Source organism: Petromyzon marinus, chromosome 61, assembly GCF_048934315.1.
Source record: "Petromyzon marinus isolate PM22_M1 ecotype Great Lakes invasive population chromosome 61, UKy_Petmar_22M1.pri1.0, whole genome shotgun sequence".
Classification (NCBI taxonomy): domain Eukaryota; kingdom Metazoa; phylum Chordata; class Hyperoartia; order Petromyzontiformes; family Petromyzontidae; genus Petromyzon; species Petromyzon marinus.
Window position 1 is genome coordinate 1,579,090 of NC_133727.1, and position 13,886 is coordinate 1,592,975.

Here is a 13,886-nt window from a genome sequence, read left to right on the forward strand (position 1 = left end):
GTGAGTAGGAGTGGATAGTGAGTGAGTAGGTGAGTGAGTGAGTAGGTGAGTGAGTAGGTGTTTGAGTGAGTAGGTGAGTAAGTGAGTGAGTGAGTAGGTGAGTGAGTGAGTAGGAGTGGATAGTTATTGAGTAGGTGAGTGAGTGAGTAGGTGAGTGAGTGAGTAGGTGAGTGATTAGGTGAGTGAGTGAGTAGGTAAGTGAGTGAGTGAGTAGGAGTGGATAGTTATTGAGTAGGTGAGTGAGTGAGTAGGTGAGTGAGTGAGTAGGTGAGTGATTAGGTGAGTGAGTGAGTAGGTAAGTGAGTGAGTGAGTAGGAGTGGATAGTGAGTGAGTAGGTGAGTGAGTGAGTAGGTGTGGATAGTGAGTGAGTAGGTTAGTGAGTGAGTAGGTGAGTGAGTAGGTGAGTGAGTGAGTAGGAGTGGATAGTGAGTGAGTAGGTGAGTGAGTGAGTGGTGAGTGAGTAGGTGAGTGAGTGAGTAGGAGTGGATAGTGAGTAAGTAGGTGAGTGAGTGAGTAGGTGAGTGAGTGAGTAGGAGTGGATAGTGAGTGAGTAGGTGAGTGAGTGAGTAGGTGAGTGAGTAGGTGAGTGAGTAGATGAGTAAGTGAGTGAGTGAGTAGGTGAGTGAGTGAGTAGGTGAGTAAAGTGAGTGAGTGAGTAGGTGAGTGTGAGGATAGGTGAGTGAGTGAGTAGGTGAGTAAGTGTGTGAGTGAGTAGGTGAGTGGATAGTGAGTAGGAGTGGCGGCTTGGTGAAGGCCTTCATCCAGCAGTTGATAGATCATGGCTGCTGATGATAATGAAACGAGGGGGGGTAGCGGAGGTGTGAGGAGGAGGAGGCGAGTCGAGAAGAGAGGTGAGACAGGAGAGAGAGGTGAGGGATGGTGAGGGATGGTGAGGGGTGAGGGTGGCGGAGAGAGCGAGCAGGAAGGTGAGGTGAGTGGAGCAAGAGAGGTGAGGAGTGGTGAGGAGGAGGTGAGGAGTAGTGAGAGAGAGGTGAGGAGTGGTGAGAGAGAGGTGAGGAGTGGGGAGAGAGAGGTGAGGAGTGGTGAGAGAGAGGTGAGGAGTGGGGAGGGAGAGGTGAGGAGGAGGTGAGGAGTGAGGAGGTGAGGAGTGGTGAGAGAGAGGTGAGGAGTGGTGAGGAGGAGGAGGTGAGGAGTGGGGAGGGAGAGGTGAGGAGTGGTGAGAGAGAGGTGAGGAGTGGTGAGGAGGAGGAGGTGAGGAGTGGTGAGAGAGAGGTGAGGAGTGGTGAGGAGGAGGTGAGGAGTGGTGAGAGAGGTGAGGAGTGGTGAGGAGGAGGTGAGGAGTGGTGAGAGAGGTGAGGAGTAAGGAGGTGAGGAGTGGGGAGGAGGAGGTGAGGAGTGGTGAGAGAGAGGTGAGGAGTAAGGAGGTGAGGAGTGGGGAGGAGGAGGTGAGGAGTGGTGAGAGAGAGGTGAGGAGTGGTGAGGAAGAGGTGAGGAGTGGTGAGGAGTGAGGAGGTGAGAGAGGGAGGGAGAGCGAGCTGGGGGTCTCAGCAGCAATGTATTATTGCGATGCTATTGTTGTTGTTGTTATTGTCAGGGGGAGGGGTGGGATCGTGGGTGGTGGTGGTGGTGGGGAGAGGGGGCGGGGGGAGAGGGGCGGGGGGGAGAGGGGGCGGGGGGGGAGAGGGGGCGGGGGGGAGAGGGGGCGGGGGGGGAGGGGGCGGGGGGGGAGGGGGCGGGGGGGAGGGGGAGGGGGCGGGGGGAGTGCGTGGGGCTCTCCTGGCTCCGTCTCCCGCACTCGGAGTCCACCGCCCGCGCGACACGCGGAGAGAGAAGCGCGTCCATGGGTCTCCTCATCCTCCACCTCCTCCACCTCCTCCTCCACCACCACCTCGTCCTCCTCCTCCTCCTCCTCGCGCCGCTCACCATTAACGGGACTCCACGGCCAGGTGAGGTGGGGGGTAGGTGAGGTGGGGGGTAGGTGAGGTGAGGTGGGGGGTAGGTTAGGTGAGGTGGGGGGTAGGTGAGGTGAGGTGGGGGGCAGGTGAGGTGAGGTGAGGTGGGGGGGGCAGGTGAGGTGAGGTGGGGGGAGGGGGTGAGGTGAGGTGGGGGGTAGGTGAGGTGAGGTGGGGGGTAGGTGAGGTGAGGTGGGGGGCAGGTGAGGTGAGGTGAGGTGGGGGGCAGGTGAGGTGAGGTGGGGGGCAGGTGAGGTGAGGTGAGGTGGGGGGGGGGCAGGTGAGGTGAGGTGGGGGGAGGGGGTGAGGTGAGGTGGGGGGACGAGGTGAGGTGGGGGGAGGGGGTGAGGTGAGGTGGGGGGAGGGGGTGAGGAGAGGTGGGGGGTAGGTGAGGTGAGGTGGGGGGTAGGTGAGGTGAGGTGGGGGGCAGGTGAGGTGAGGTGAGGTGGGGGGCAGGTGAGGTGAGGTGGGGGGCAGGTGAGGTGAGGTGAGGTGGGGGGGGGGCAGGTGAGGTGAGGTGGGGGGAGGGGGTGAGGTGAGGTGGGGGGACGAGGTGAGGTGGGGGGAGGGGGTGAGGTGAGGTGGGGGGAGGGGGTGAGGTGAGGTGGGGGGCAGGTGAGGTGAGGTGGGGGGGAGGTGAGGTGAGGTGGGGGGCAGGTGAGGTGAGGTGAGGTGGGGGGCAGGTGAGGTGAGGTGAGGTGGGGGGTAGATGAGGTGAGGTGGGGGGCAGGTGAGGTGAGGTGAGGTGGGGGGTAGATGAGGTGAGGTGAGGTGGGGGGCAGGTGAGGTGAGGTGAGGTGGGGGGTAGATGAGGTGAGGTGGGGGGCAGGTGAGGTGAGGTGAGGTGGGGGGTAGATGAGGTGAGGTGAGGTGGGGGGCAGGTGAGGTGAGACAAACGAGGCCGTGACTGGGGTGCCTGCTGATCACGCACGGTAGGCGGTGAGCTCGCTGGAGCCGTGACTATCTCCCGGTGCGGCAGCTGATGCAGCAGTCGATCGGGGGGGGCTAAGAGTCGCTTGCGGTGGGGCAAAGCGTGGGTCCGGGCCACGGGTCTCCCTCTGGCGGTGGAGTGAGCAGCCAGGCACTTGCAGGGCTGCGCCTGTGCCCGTTTGCATGACACCAGATTGTTGTGCGGTGATGGTGGTTGCTGATCGCTCCGATGATTGTGGTGATGGTAGGGGTGGTGGTAATGATCGTTGTGATGGTATTGGTGGTTGTTGGGGGTGATATTGTGTGATGATGGTAGTGGTGGTGCTGATAGGGCAGTTGTGGAGAGAGTGGAGAGTTTCCCATACCTGGGAAAGAGGTCTCACTCCGAATCAGTCGAGCGGCAATATCTTTTCATCGGTTGCATAACGCTGTGTGGAAGCTACCTGGTCTGTCGCTCCGCACTAAGCTTCAGGTCTTCTCGGCCACGGTCATTCCCTCCCTTCTTTACGCTTGCGAAACGTGGACCCCCCTAATGGAACATCTTCGCCGGTTTGAAACATTTAGGCTGGCCTGCCTACGATCCATCTTGGGTTTAACCAGGCTGGATTGTGTGAGGAGCTCACAAATATTTGAAAGATCTGGACAAAGTCCCATCGGTGAGCTCCTCCGGCAGGCAAGGCTGCGATGGCTGGGTCATGTAGCCCGCATGCCCAGCCACCGCATGCCGAAACAGCTTTTGTTCGGCCGGATCGAGGGGGCTAAACGGGCACGGCACGGGCTAGAGAAGAGATGGAGTGATGTGGTACAGGAGGACGTGGAGCTGAGTGGACTTGCCGATGACTGGTACCAGTGGTGTCAAGATCGGCCTCTTTGGAGGAGGCTCGTGAAGGACGCTACTGGGCAGTTGGAGGCAGTCGCCCTCCAACAACAACGGAGGGCGGAGGAGCGACGCTCACAACAACGAGCGGAGCGCCGGGTGGCTAAAGCACAGCAGGTTGGCACAGTAGGGGACACAGGTGGTGCATCAGCCAGTCATCTCAGTCAGTCGACCGGTGTCACCTGGGTCTGCCCCGTGACCTCCTGCCAGCGGGCGTTCGACACTTCACGTGACTGCCTCAACGTGCACCTAGCCTGGCACAAGCGTCGTGGTGACGTCACCGCCACTTTGTGTGTGTATGGTGTGTGTATGGTGTGTGTGTGGTGTGTGTGTGTGTGGTGTGTGAGGTTTGTGTGTGTGGTGTGTGTGTGGGTGGGGAGCGGTGGTGTCGTGGGTTAGCGCTACGCTGCACGACGAATCCGGCGACCCGAGCCTCCATCTGAGGTGCTCCGGGGCAATGCCTCCCCCATGAGTTGGTGGCGATGGAGCCAACTTCTTCACGTTGGCCTTGAGGACGACACCCTCGAAGCGCTCCTCTTTGGCCTCCTCTTGATCGCACATCCCCGACCGAGCTGGGAGTGGAAGACTTCGCTGCTTCGGGAGTCTAGAGTCTGGCATACGGACGCCGTGGCCGGCCACGCGCGGCCGATGTCGAATGATCGTGGCCTCGGTGCTCGTGGTTTAGTGCGGCTGTCATCTTCCCATCCGATGTTAAGGATCTTCCGCAAGGCAGCGTTGATTGGACTTCTCTAGCGCTTTGAGATGTCTCTTGTAATGTTAGCCACGTCTCAGCTCCAGGCAGTCAGGTGGAGATTACGGCTGCTTGATAAACCACGATCTTGGTTTTTGGACCTCGTGTCACGTTCCTCAGCCTACCGAAAGCTCCACTTGCACATTCCAGGCGATATTGGATTTCTTTGTCGACGTCAGCATTCTGAGAAAGAAGGCTTCCTAGCTACGGGAAATGCTCAACATTTTCCCGAGGCTCACGGTGGATGTAGATAGTCGCAGCTGGGGACTGCACATTGAGAACTGGTCGATGGAAGACCTTCGTCTTTGAAATATTAAGCGTCAGTCCCGTTTCATCAAATGCCTCAGTAAAAGTTTTTTGTTGTTGTTGTTGTTACGATTGCCTGAACATCCACGTCTGAGTGGGCACACACTTCAGCATCCGTCAGCAGCATACAGGAGTTCAACAGCTGCTGTCCTGATGGTGTTAGCATTAGATCGGAGTCGGTTGATGTTGAACAGCTTGCCATTCATTCGCTGGTTTAGCTGCACTCCTGCTCGAAGTTTGCCAGTAGTTTTTGCCGTGGCATCGCGGCGAGGAATATTGGGAGAAGAGCGTTGGGGCGGTGGCTCAGCCTCGAGTCTTAACTTGAACGTGATCTGAGATGGGTCCGTGACGAAGAATGACCGCTCGCGCAGCCATCATGCAGCAGGCGAAGTATGGCGACGGAAGGACAGAATCAAGGGCGTTTGCGAGGTCAAAGAAGGCCGCGTAGAGAGTTTTGTGTCGTTCATGACATTTTTGCCTGCAGTATACGGACAGCGAAGATCGTGTCCAGTTGTGCCTCTCGGAGGCCTGAACCCACATTGGGATTCTGGGAGGAGTTCATCGGCAAGTGGCAGAAGACGGTGCAGGAGCGATGATGTTTCTGGCAGTGGAGAGCAAGGCAATCCCCCTGTAATTTCCACGATCGGATTGATTCCCTTTCTCATGGATTGCCACAATCATGGCATCCCTGAAGGTCGTCTGGGATTCTCCGTGTTTCCTAATCTTTGAGATGAGTGCTTGGAGCCATGCCACGAGCTCCTCTCCCCCTTGTTTGAAGATCTCGGCAGGGATTCCATCAGCTCCAGATGCCATTTATTGTTCTCCATCTGCTTGATGGATTTCCTCACTTCGTCAAAGGTCAGGGGTATTCCAAACTCATTTTCTGATCGGGCGGAAACCCCAGTCATCAGCGAACGGGTCAAGATTGAGAAGATCTTCGCAATGACCCTTCAAGCGAGTGTTTACAATGTCCCCTCTCCTCGTTCAGATCTCCTCCATTGTTAGGCCCCAGAGGGGTTGGACCCTGAGTGCCCGGGCCAAAGGCGGTTCTGGTGGCACTGAAAAAGCCGTGAATATTATGGATGTCAGCATCCGTAAAATGTGCAGCTTGGTGGTGATGATGGTAGCGGTGGTGGTGATGGTGGTGACGATGACCGTGGTACTGATGATGGTGGTGGGGGTTAGTGGTGATGATCATGATGATTATCGTGATGATGATGGTGGTGATGCTAGTGGTAGTTGGTGATGATGATGGTGGTGGTGGAGCTGCTGGTGCTGCTGATGATGATGGCGGTGGTTGTGTAGACGGTGCTGACTGTGACGTTGAACGCGTCGATGATGACGATGTATCCGCTGCTGTCGACGGTGGTGGCGGTGGTGGTGTAGACTCGGCGCTCACCGTGACGCTGAACGTGTCATCGTCATCATCACCGCTGCTGCGCGTGCGTGGCGAGCCGCTGGAAGTGACGTGCACGGTGACGAGCATCAACCCCATCGTGCTGCTCCACTGGAACTTCTCGGGGAACGCGGTGCGGTCCCTCATAGCCCCCCCCCACTCACACCCATAGCCCCCCCCCCACTCACACCCATAGCCCCCCCCCACTCACATCCATAGCCCCCCCAACTCCCTCTTACCCCCCCCACTCACACCCATAGCCCCCCCTCCACTCACACCCATAGCCCCCCCCACTCACACCCATAGCCCCCCCCACTCACACCCATAGCCCCCCCCCACTCACACCCATAGCCCCCCCCCAACTCACACCCATAGCCCCCCCCCACTCACACCCATAGCCCCCCCCACTCACACCCATAGCCCCCCCCACTCACACCCATAGCCCCCCCCACTGACACTCATAGCCCCCCCCACTCACACCCATAGCCCCCCCCAACTCCCTCTTACCCCCCCACTCACACCCATAGCCCCCCCCCCCACTCACACCCATAGCCCCCCCCAACTCCCTCCTACCCTCCCCACTCACACCCATAGCCCCCCCAAAATTCACTCTTACCCCCCTACTCACACCCATAGCCCCCCCCACTCTCTCCTACCCCCCCCACTCACACCCATAGCCCCCCCCAACTCCCTCCTACCCCCCCACTCACACCCATAGCCCCCCCAAAACTCACTCTTACACCCCCACTCACACCCATAGCCCCCCCCAACTCCCTCTTACCCCCCACTCACACCCATAGCCCCCCACTACCTTCTACCCCCCCACTCTCTCCTACCCCCCCACTCCCTCTTACCCCCGCCCACTCCCTCCTACCACCACCCCCCCCACTCCCTCCTACCCCCCACTCCCTCCTACCCCCCACTCCCTCCTACCCCCCACTCCCTCCTACTCCCCCCACTTCCTCCTACCCCCACCCACTCCCTCCTACCCCCCACTCCCTTCTACCCCCCATTCCCGCCTACTCCCCCACTCCCTTCTACCCTCCACTCCCTCCTGCTGCTGCTGCTGATGATGATGCTGCTGCTGCTGATGATGCTGCTGCTGACACTTGTCCCCGTGCCCCCAGGAGCTGGTGCTCGGCCGCCAGGAGCGGCGCTACGACCACGTGGGCGTGCTGCACGTGACGCAGAGCGTGCACGTGGAGGCCGTGGGGCCGCGCCACGCGGGGCGCTACGCGTGCCGGGCCTCGAACCGAGCCGGAGGGGCCGACTCCAGCGCCGTCGAGTTGATCGTGCTGGGTGGGTAACGAGCGGCGCCCGGACACTAGCGCAAGGGCCCGGCCTAGTAGCTCGGAGGCCCCAGCCTAGTAGCTAACAGGCCCCGGCCTAGTAGCTCAGAGGCCCCGGCCCAGTAGCTCGCAGGCCCCGGCCCAGTAGCTCGCAGGCCCCGGCCCAGTAGCTCGCAGGCCCCGGCCCAGTAGCTCGGAGGCCCCGGCCTAGTAGCTAACAGGCCCCGGCCTAGTAGCTCGGAGGCCCCGGCCTAGTAGCTAACAGGCCCCGGCCTAGTAGCTCGGAGGCCCCGGCCTAGTAGCTCGCAGGCCCCGGCCTAGTAGCTCGCAGGCCCCGGCCTAGTAGCTCGGAGGCCCCGGCCTAGTAGCTCGCAGGCCCCGGCCTAGTAGCTCGGAGGCCCCGGCCTAGTAGCTCTGGAGACCCCGGCCTAGTAGCTCTGGAGACCACGGTGATGTTGATGATCACGTTGTCGGTTACCACGACGACAACGCCACGCTGACAATGTGCCCCACAGACCATGGGTTCGTGCGCATCTCCCCCGCATCGCGCGACGTTCGCGCGGACGAGGGCGACGCGGCGGAGCTGTCCGTGACCATCGACGCGTACCCCCCGCCGCGGCTTGCCACGTGGTCCGGGCCTCGTCATGCCGACGAGGCCGCGGGGGCGGCGCTGGTGGGGGGCATCGGCGGGCTGTGGGGTGCGGGCGAGGGCAGCGGCGGGGGCAGTGGCGGGGAGGCGGCGGAGGCCACGTGGAGCCCGGTGCTGGAGCACCTGGGGGACAACAGGTGAGGAGTAGGAGGCGCACAGCTGTCGACCCACAGGGTTCACCCCGTCTTCTTGTAGAGCAGGGGTGGGGAACCTTCTTTCTGCCAAGGGACATTTGGATATTTATATAACATTCGCGGGCCATACAAAATTATCAACTTAAAAATTAGCCCGTTATATTTGGTCAAACATTGAATTAACTCGCCCCTAATGCGATGGCTGGAACTGCTTCTCTTTGGCGAGGCGTGTGGTGATGTTAGCTGGTATTGATGATGTTAGCTGGTATTGATGATGTTAGCTGGTATTGATGATGTTAGCTGGTATTGATGATGTTAGCTGGTATTGATGATGTTAGCTGGTATTGATGATGTTAGCTGGTATTGATGATGTTAGCTGGTATTGACGATGTTAGCTGGTTTTGACGATGTTAGCTGGTATTGATGATGTTAGCTGGTATTGATGATGTTAGCTGGTATTGATGATGTTAGCTGGTATTGATGATGTTAGCTGGTATTGATGATGCTAGCTGGTATTGATGATGTTAGCTGGTATTGACGATGTTAGCTGGTATTGATGATGTTAGCTGGTATTGATGATGTTAGCTGGTATTGATGGTGTTAGCTGGTATTGATGATGTTAGCTGGTATTGATGATGTTAGCTGGTATTGACGATGTTAGCTGGTGTTGATGATGTTAGCTGGTATTGACGATGTTAGCTGGTATTGACGATGTTAGCTGGTATTGATGATGTTAGCTGGTATTGATGATGTTAGCTGGTATTGATGATGTTAGCTGGTATTGATGATGTTAGCTGGTATTGATGATGTTAGCTGGTATTGATGATGTTAGCTGGTATTGACGATGTTAGCTGGTATTGATGATGTTAGCTGGTATTGACGATGTTAGCTGGTATTGATGATGTTAGCTGGTATTGACGATGTTAGCTGGTATTGATGATGTTAGCTGGTATTGATGATGTTAGCTGGTATTGATGATGTTAGCTGGTATTGATGATGTTAGCTGGTATTGATGATGTTAGCTGGTATTGACGATGTTAGCTGGTATTGATGATGTTAGCTGGTATTGACGATGTTAGCTGGTATTGATGATGTTAGCTGGTATTGATGATGTTAGCTGGTATTGATGATGTTAGCTGGTATTGATGATGTTAGCTGGTATTGATGATGTTAGCTGGTATTGATGATGTTAGCTGGTATTGACGATGTTAGCTGGTATTGACGATGTTAGCTGGTATTGACGATGTTAGCTGGTATTGATGATGTTAGCTGGTATTGATGATGTTAGCTGGTATTGACGATGTTAGCTGGTATTGATGATGTTAGCTGGTATTGATGATGTTAGCTGGTATTGACGATGTTAGCTGGTATTGATGATGTTAGCTGGTATTGACGATGTTAGCTGGTATTGATGATGTTAGCTGGTATTGATGATGTTAGCTGGTATTGATGATGATAGCTGGTATTGACGATGTTAGCTGGTATTGATGATGTTAGCTGGTTTTGATGATGTTAGCTGGTATTGATGATGTTAGCTGGTATTGATGATGTTAGCTGGTATTGACGATGTTAGCTGGTATTGATGATGTTAGCTGGTATTGATGATGTTAGCTGGTATTGATGATGTTAGCTGGTATTGACGATGTTAGCTGGTATTGATGATGTTAGCTGGTATTGATGATGTTAGCTGGTGTTGATGATGTTAGCTGGTATTGATGATGTTAGCTGGTATTGACGATGTTAGCTGGTATTGACGATGTTAGCTGGTATTGATGATGTTAGCTGGTATTGATGATGTTAGCTGGTATTGATGATGTTAGCTGGTAGTGATGATGTTAGCTGGTATTGATGATGTTAGCTGGTATTGATGATGTTAGCTGGTATTGACGATGTTAGCTGGTATTGATGATGTTAGCTGGTATTGATGATGTTAGCTGGTATTGATGATGTTAGCTGGTATTGATGATGTTAGCTGGTATTGACGATGTTAGCTGGTATTGATGATGTTAGCTGGTATTGACGATGTTAGCTGGTATTGATGATGTTAGCTGGTATTGATGATGTTAGCTGGTATTGACGATGTTAGCTGGTATTGACGATGTTAGCTGGTATTGACGATGTTAGCTGGTATTGATGATGTTAGCTGGTATTGATGATGTTAGCTGGTATTGATGATGTTAGCTGGTATTGATGATGTTAGCTGGTATTGACGATGTTAGCTGGTATTGATGATGTTAGCTGGTATTGATGATGTTAGCTGGTATTGATGATGTTAGCTGGTATTGACGATGTTAGCTGGTTTTGACGATGTTAGCTGGTATTGACGATGTTAGCTGGTGTTGATGATGTTAGCTGGTATTGATGATGTTAGCTGGTATTGACGATGTTAGCTGGTATTGATGATGTTAGCTGGTATTGATGATGTTAGCTGGTATTGATGATGTTAGCTGGTATTGATGATGTTAGCTGGTATTGATGATGTTAGCTGGTATTGATGATGTTAGCTGGTATTGATGATGTTAGCTGGTATTGATGATGTTAGCTGGTATTGACGATGTTAGCTGGTATTGATGATGTTAGCTGGTATTGATGATGTTAGCTGGTATTGATGATGTTAGCTGGTATTGATGATGTTAGCTGGTATTGACGATGTTAGCTGGTATTGATGATGTTAGCTGGTATTGACGATGTTAGCTGGTATTGATGATGTTAGCTGGTATTGATGATGTTAGCTGGTATTGACGATGTTAGCTGGTATTGACGATGTTAGCTGGTATTGACGATGTTAGCTGGTATTGATGATGTTAGCTGGTATTGATGATGTTAGCTGGTATTGATGATGTTAGCTGGTATTGATGATGTTAGCTGGTATTGATGATGTTAGCTGGTATTGACGATGTTAGCTGGTTTTGACGATGTTAGCTGGTATTGACGATGTTAGCTGGTGTTGATGATGTTAGCTGGTATTGATGATGTTAGCTGGTATTGACGATGTTAGCTGGTATTGATGATGTTAGCTGGTATTGATGATGTTAGCTGGTATTGATGATGTTAGCTGGTATTGATGATGTTAGCTGGTATTGATGATGTTAGCTGGTATTGATGATGTTAGCTGGTATTGATGATGTTAGCTGGTATTGATGATGTTAGCTGGTATTGATGATGTTAGCTGGTATTGACGATGTTAGCTGGTATTGATGATGTTAGCTGGTATTGATGATGTTAGCTGGTATTGATGATGTTAGCTGGTATTGATGATGTTAGCTGGTATTGACGATGTTAGCTGGTATTGATGATGTTAGCTGGTATTGACGATGTTAGCTGGTATTGATGATGTTAGCTGGTATTGATGATGTTAGCTGGTATTGACGATGTTAGCTGGTATTGACGATGTTAGCTGGTATTGACGATGTTAGCTGGTATTGATGATGTTAGCTGGTATTGATGATGTTAGCTGGTATTGATGATGTTAGCTGGTATTGATGATGTTAGCTGGTATTGACGATGTTAGCTGGTATTGATGATGTTAGCTGGTATTGATGATGTTAGCTGGTATTGATGATGTTAGCTGGTATTGATGATGTTAGCTGGTATTGACGATGTTAGCTGGTTTTGACGATGTTAGCTGGTATTGACGATGTTAGCTGGTGTTGATGATGTTAGCTGGTATTGATGATGTTAGCTGGTATTGACGATGTTAGCTGGTATTGATGATGTTAGCTGGTATTGATGATGTTAGCTGGTATTGATGATGTTAGCTGGTATTGATGATGTTAGCTGGTATTGATGATGTTAGCTGGTATTGATGATGTTAGCTGGTATTGACGATGTTAGCTGGTATTGATGATGTTAGCTGGTATTGATGATGTTAGCTGGTATTGATGATGTTAGCTGGTATTGATGATGTTAGCTGGTATTGATGATGTTAGCTGGTATTGACGATGTTAGCTGGTATTGATGATGTTAGCTGGTATTGATGATGTTAGCTGGTATTGATGATGTTAGCTGGTATTGATGATGTTAGCTGGTATTGATGATGTTAGCTGGTATTGATGATGTTAGCTGGTATTGATGATGTTAGCTGGTATTGGTGATGTTAGCTGGTATTGATGATGTTAGCTGGTATTGATGTTAGCTGGTATTGATGATGTTAGCTGGTATTGATGATGTTAGCTGGTATTGACGATGTTAGCTGGTATTGACGATGTTAGCTGGTATTGATGATGTTAGCTGGTATTGATGATGTTAGCTGGTATTGATGATGTTAGCTGGTATTGATGATGTTAGCTGGTATTGATGATGTTAGCTGGTATTGATGATGTTAGCTGGTATTGACGATGTTAGCTGGTATTGATGATGTTAGCTGGTATTGATGATGTTAGCTGGTATTGATGATGTTAGCTGGTATTGATGATGTTAGCTGGTATTGATGATGTTAGCTGGTATTGACGATGTTAGCTGGTATTGACGATGTTAGCTGGTATTGACGATGTTAGCTGGTATTGATGATGTTAGCTGGTATTGATGATGTTAGCTGGTATTGATGATGTTAGCTGGTATTGACGATGTTAGCTGGTATTGATGATGTTAGCTGGTATTGACGATGTTAGCTGGTATTAACGATGTTAGCTGGTATTGACGATGTTAGCTGGTATTGATGATGTTAGCTGGTATTGATGATGTTAGCTGGTATTGATGATGTTAGCTGGTATTGACGATGTTAGCTGGTATTGATGATGTTAGCTGGTATTGACGATGTTAGCTGGTATTGACGATGTTAGCTGGTATTGATGATGTTAGCTGGTATTGATGATGTTAGCTGGTATTGATGATGTTAGCTGGTATTGACGATGTTAGCTGGTATTGATGATGTTAGCTGGTATTGATGATGTTAGCTGGTATTGACGATGTTAGCTGGTATTGATGATGTTAGCTGGTATTGATGATGTTAGCTGGTATTGATGATGTTAGCTGGTATTGATGATGTTAGCTGGTATTGACGATGTTAGCTGGTATTGATGATGTTAGCTGGTATTGATGATGTTAGCTGGTATTGATGATGTTAGCTGGTGTTGATGATGTTAGCTGGTATTGACGATGTTAGCTGGTATTGACGATGTTAGCTGGTGTTGATGATGTTAGCTGGTATTGACGATGTTAGCTGGTATTGACGATGTTAGCTGGTATTGATGATGTTAGCTGGTATTGACGATGTTAGCTGGTATTAACGATGTTGCTACTCGCAACTGCTTTTCCAGGTTTGCTCTCCGAGATTTATTGAATTTCGAGTCCCGTCTGCGGTTGCCTTGGCAGGGCCACACCAAATGATTTCGCGGGCCTCAGACGGACCGCGGGCCTCATACGGTCCGCGGGCTGGACGTTCCCCAAACCTATTGTAAAGGGATATTGAGTTTTCAGTTCCATACGGCGTACAGCCGTTTCAATACGGGCAAGAAAATAAATTGTCTATGTGTTTGTGTTTCTTCCTTGTAATGGGACTTTGTAGGATGGACGTTGTGATTTATAATGGCACGGGATGACCAATAAGATCTGAATTGGTAGGTCACCGATTCGGGGTTGACAGCTATGGGGGCAGCAACCGGGGCGGGTGGGGGGGGGGGGGGGCGGGCCTGTCCTATG

At 52.3% G+C, this 13,886-nt stretch overlaps 1 protein-coding gene across 1 annotated transcript in view; it reads left to right on the top strand.

The window, feature by feature from the left end:
* The first annotated feature begins 1,743 nt into the window (after window positions 1-1,743).
* The window catches only part of LOC116955693 (mast/stem cell growth factor receptor Kit-like), a 46,230-nt gene continuing 34,087 nt past the window's right edge, over window positions 1,744-13,886 (top strand). The window contains exons 1-4 of the mRNA XM_076053381.1: window positions 1,744-1,908; window positions 6,165-6,307; window positions 7,302-7,473; window positions 7,979-8,249. Coding sequence (XP_075909496.1) covers window positions 1,803-1,908; window positions 6,165-6,307; window positions 7,302-7,473; window positions 7,979-8,249 — 692 coding nt within the window. The 5' untranslated portion in view covers window positions 1,744-1,802. The remainder of the gene's footprint in view (window positions 1,909-6,164; window positions 6,308-7,301; window positions 7,474-7,978; window positions 8,250-13,886) is intronic.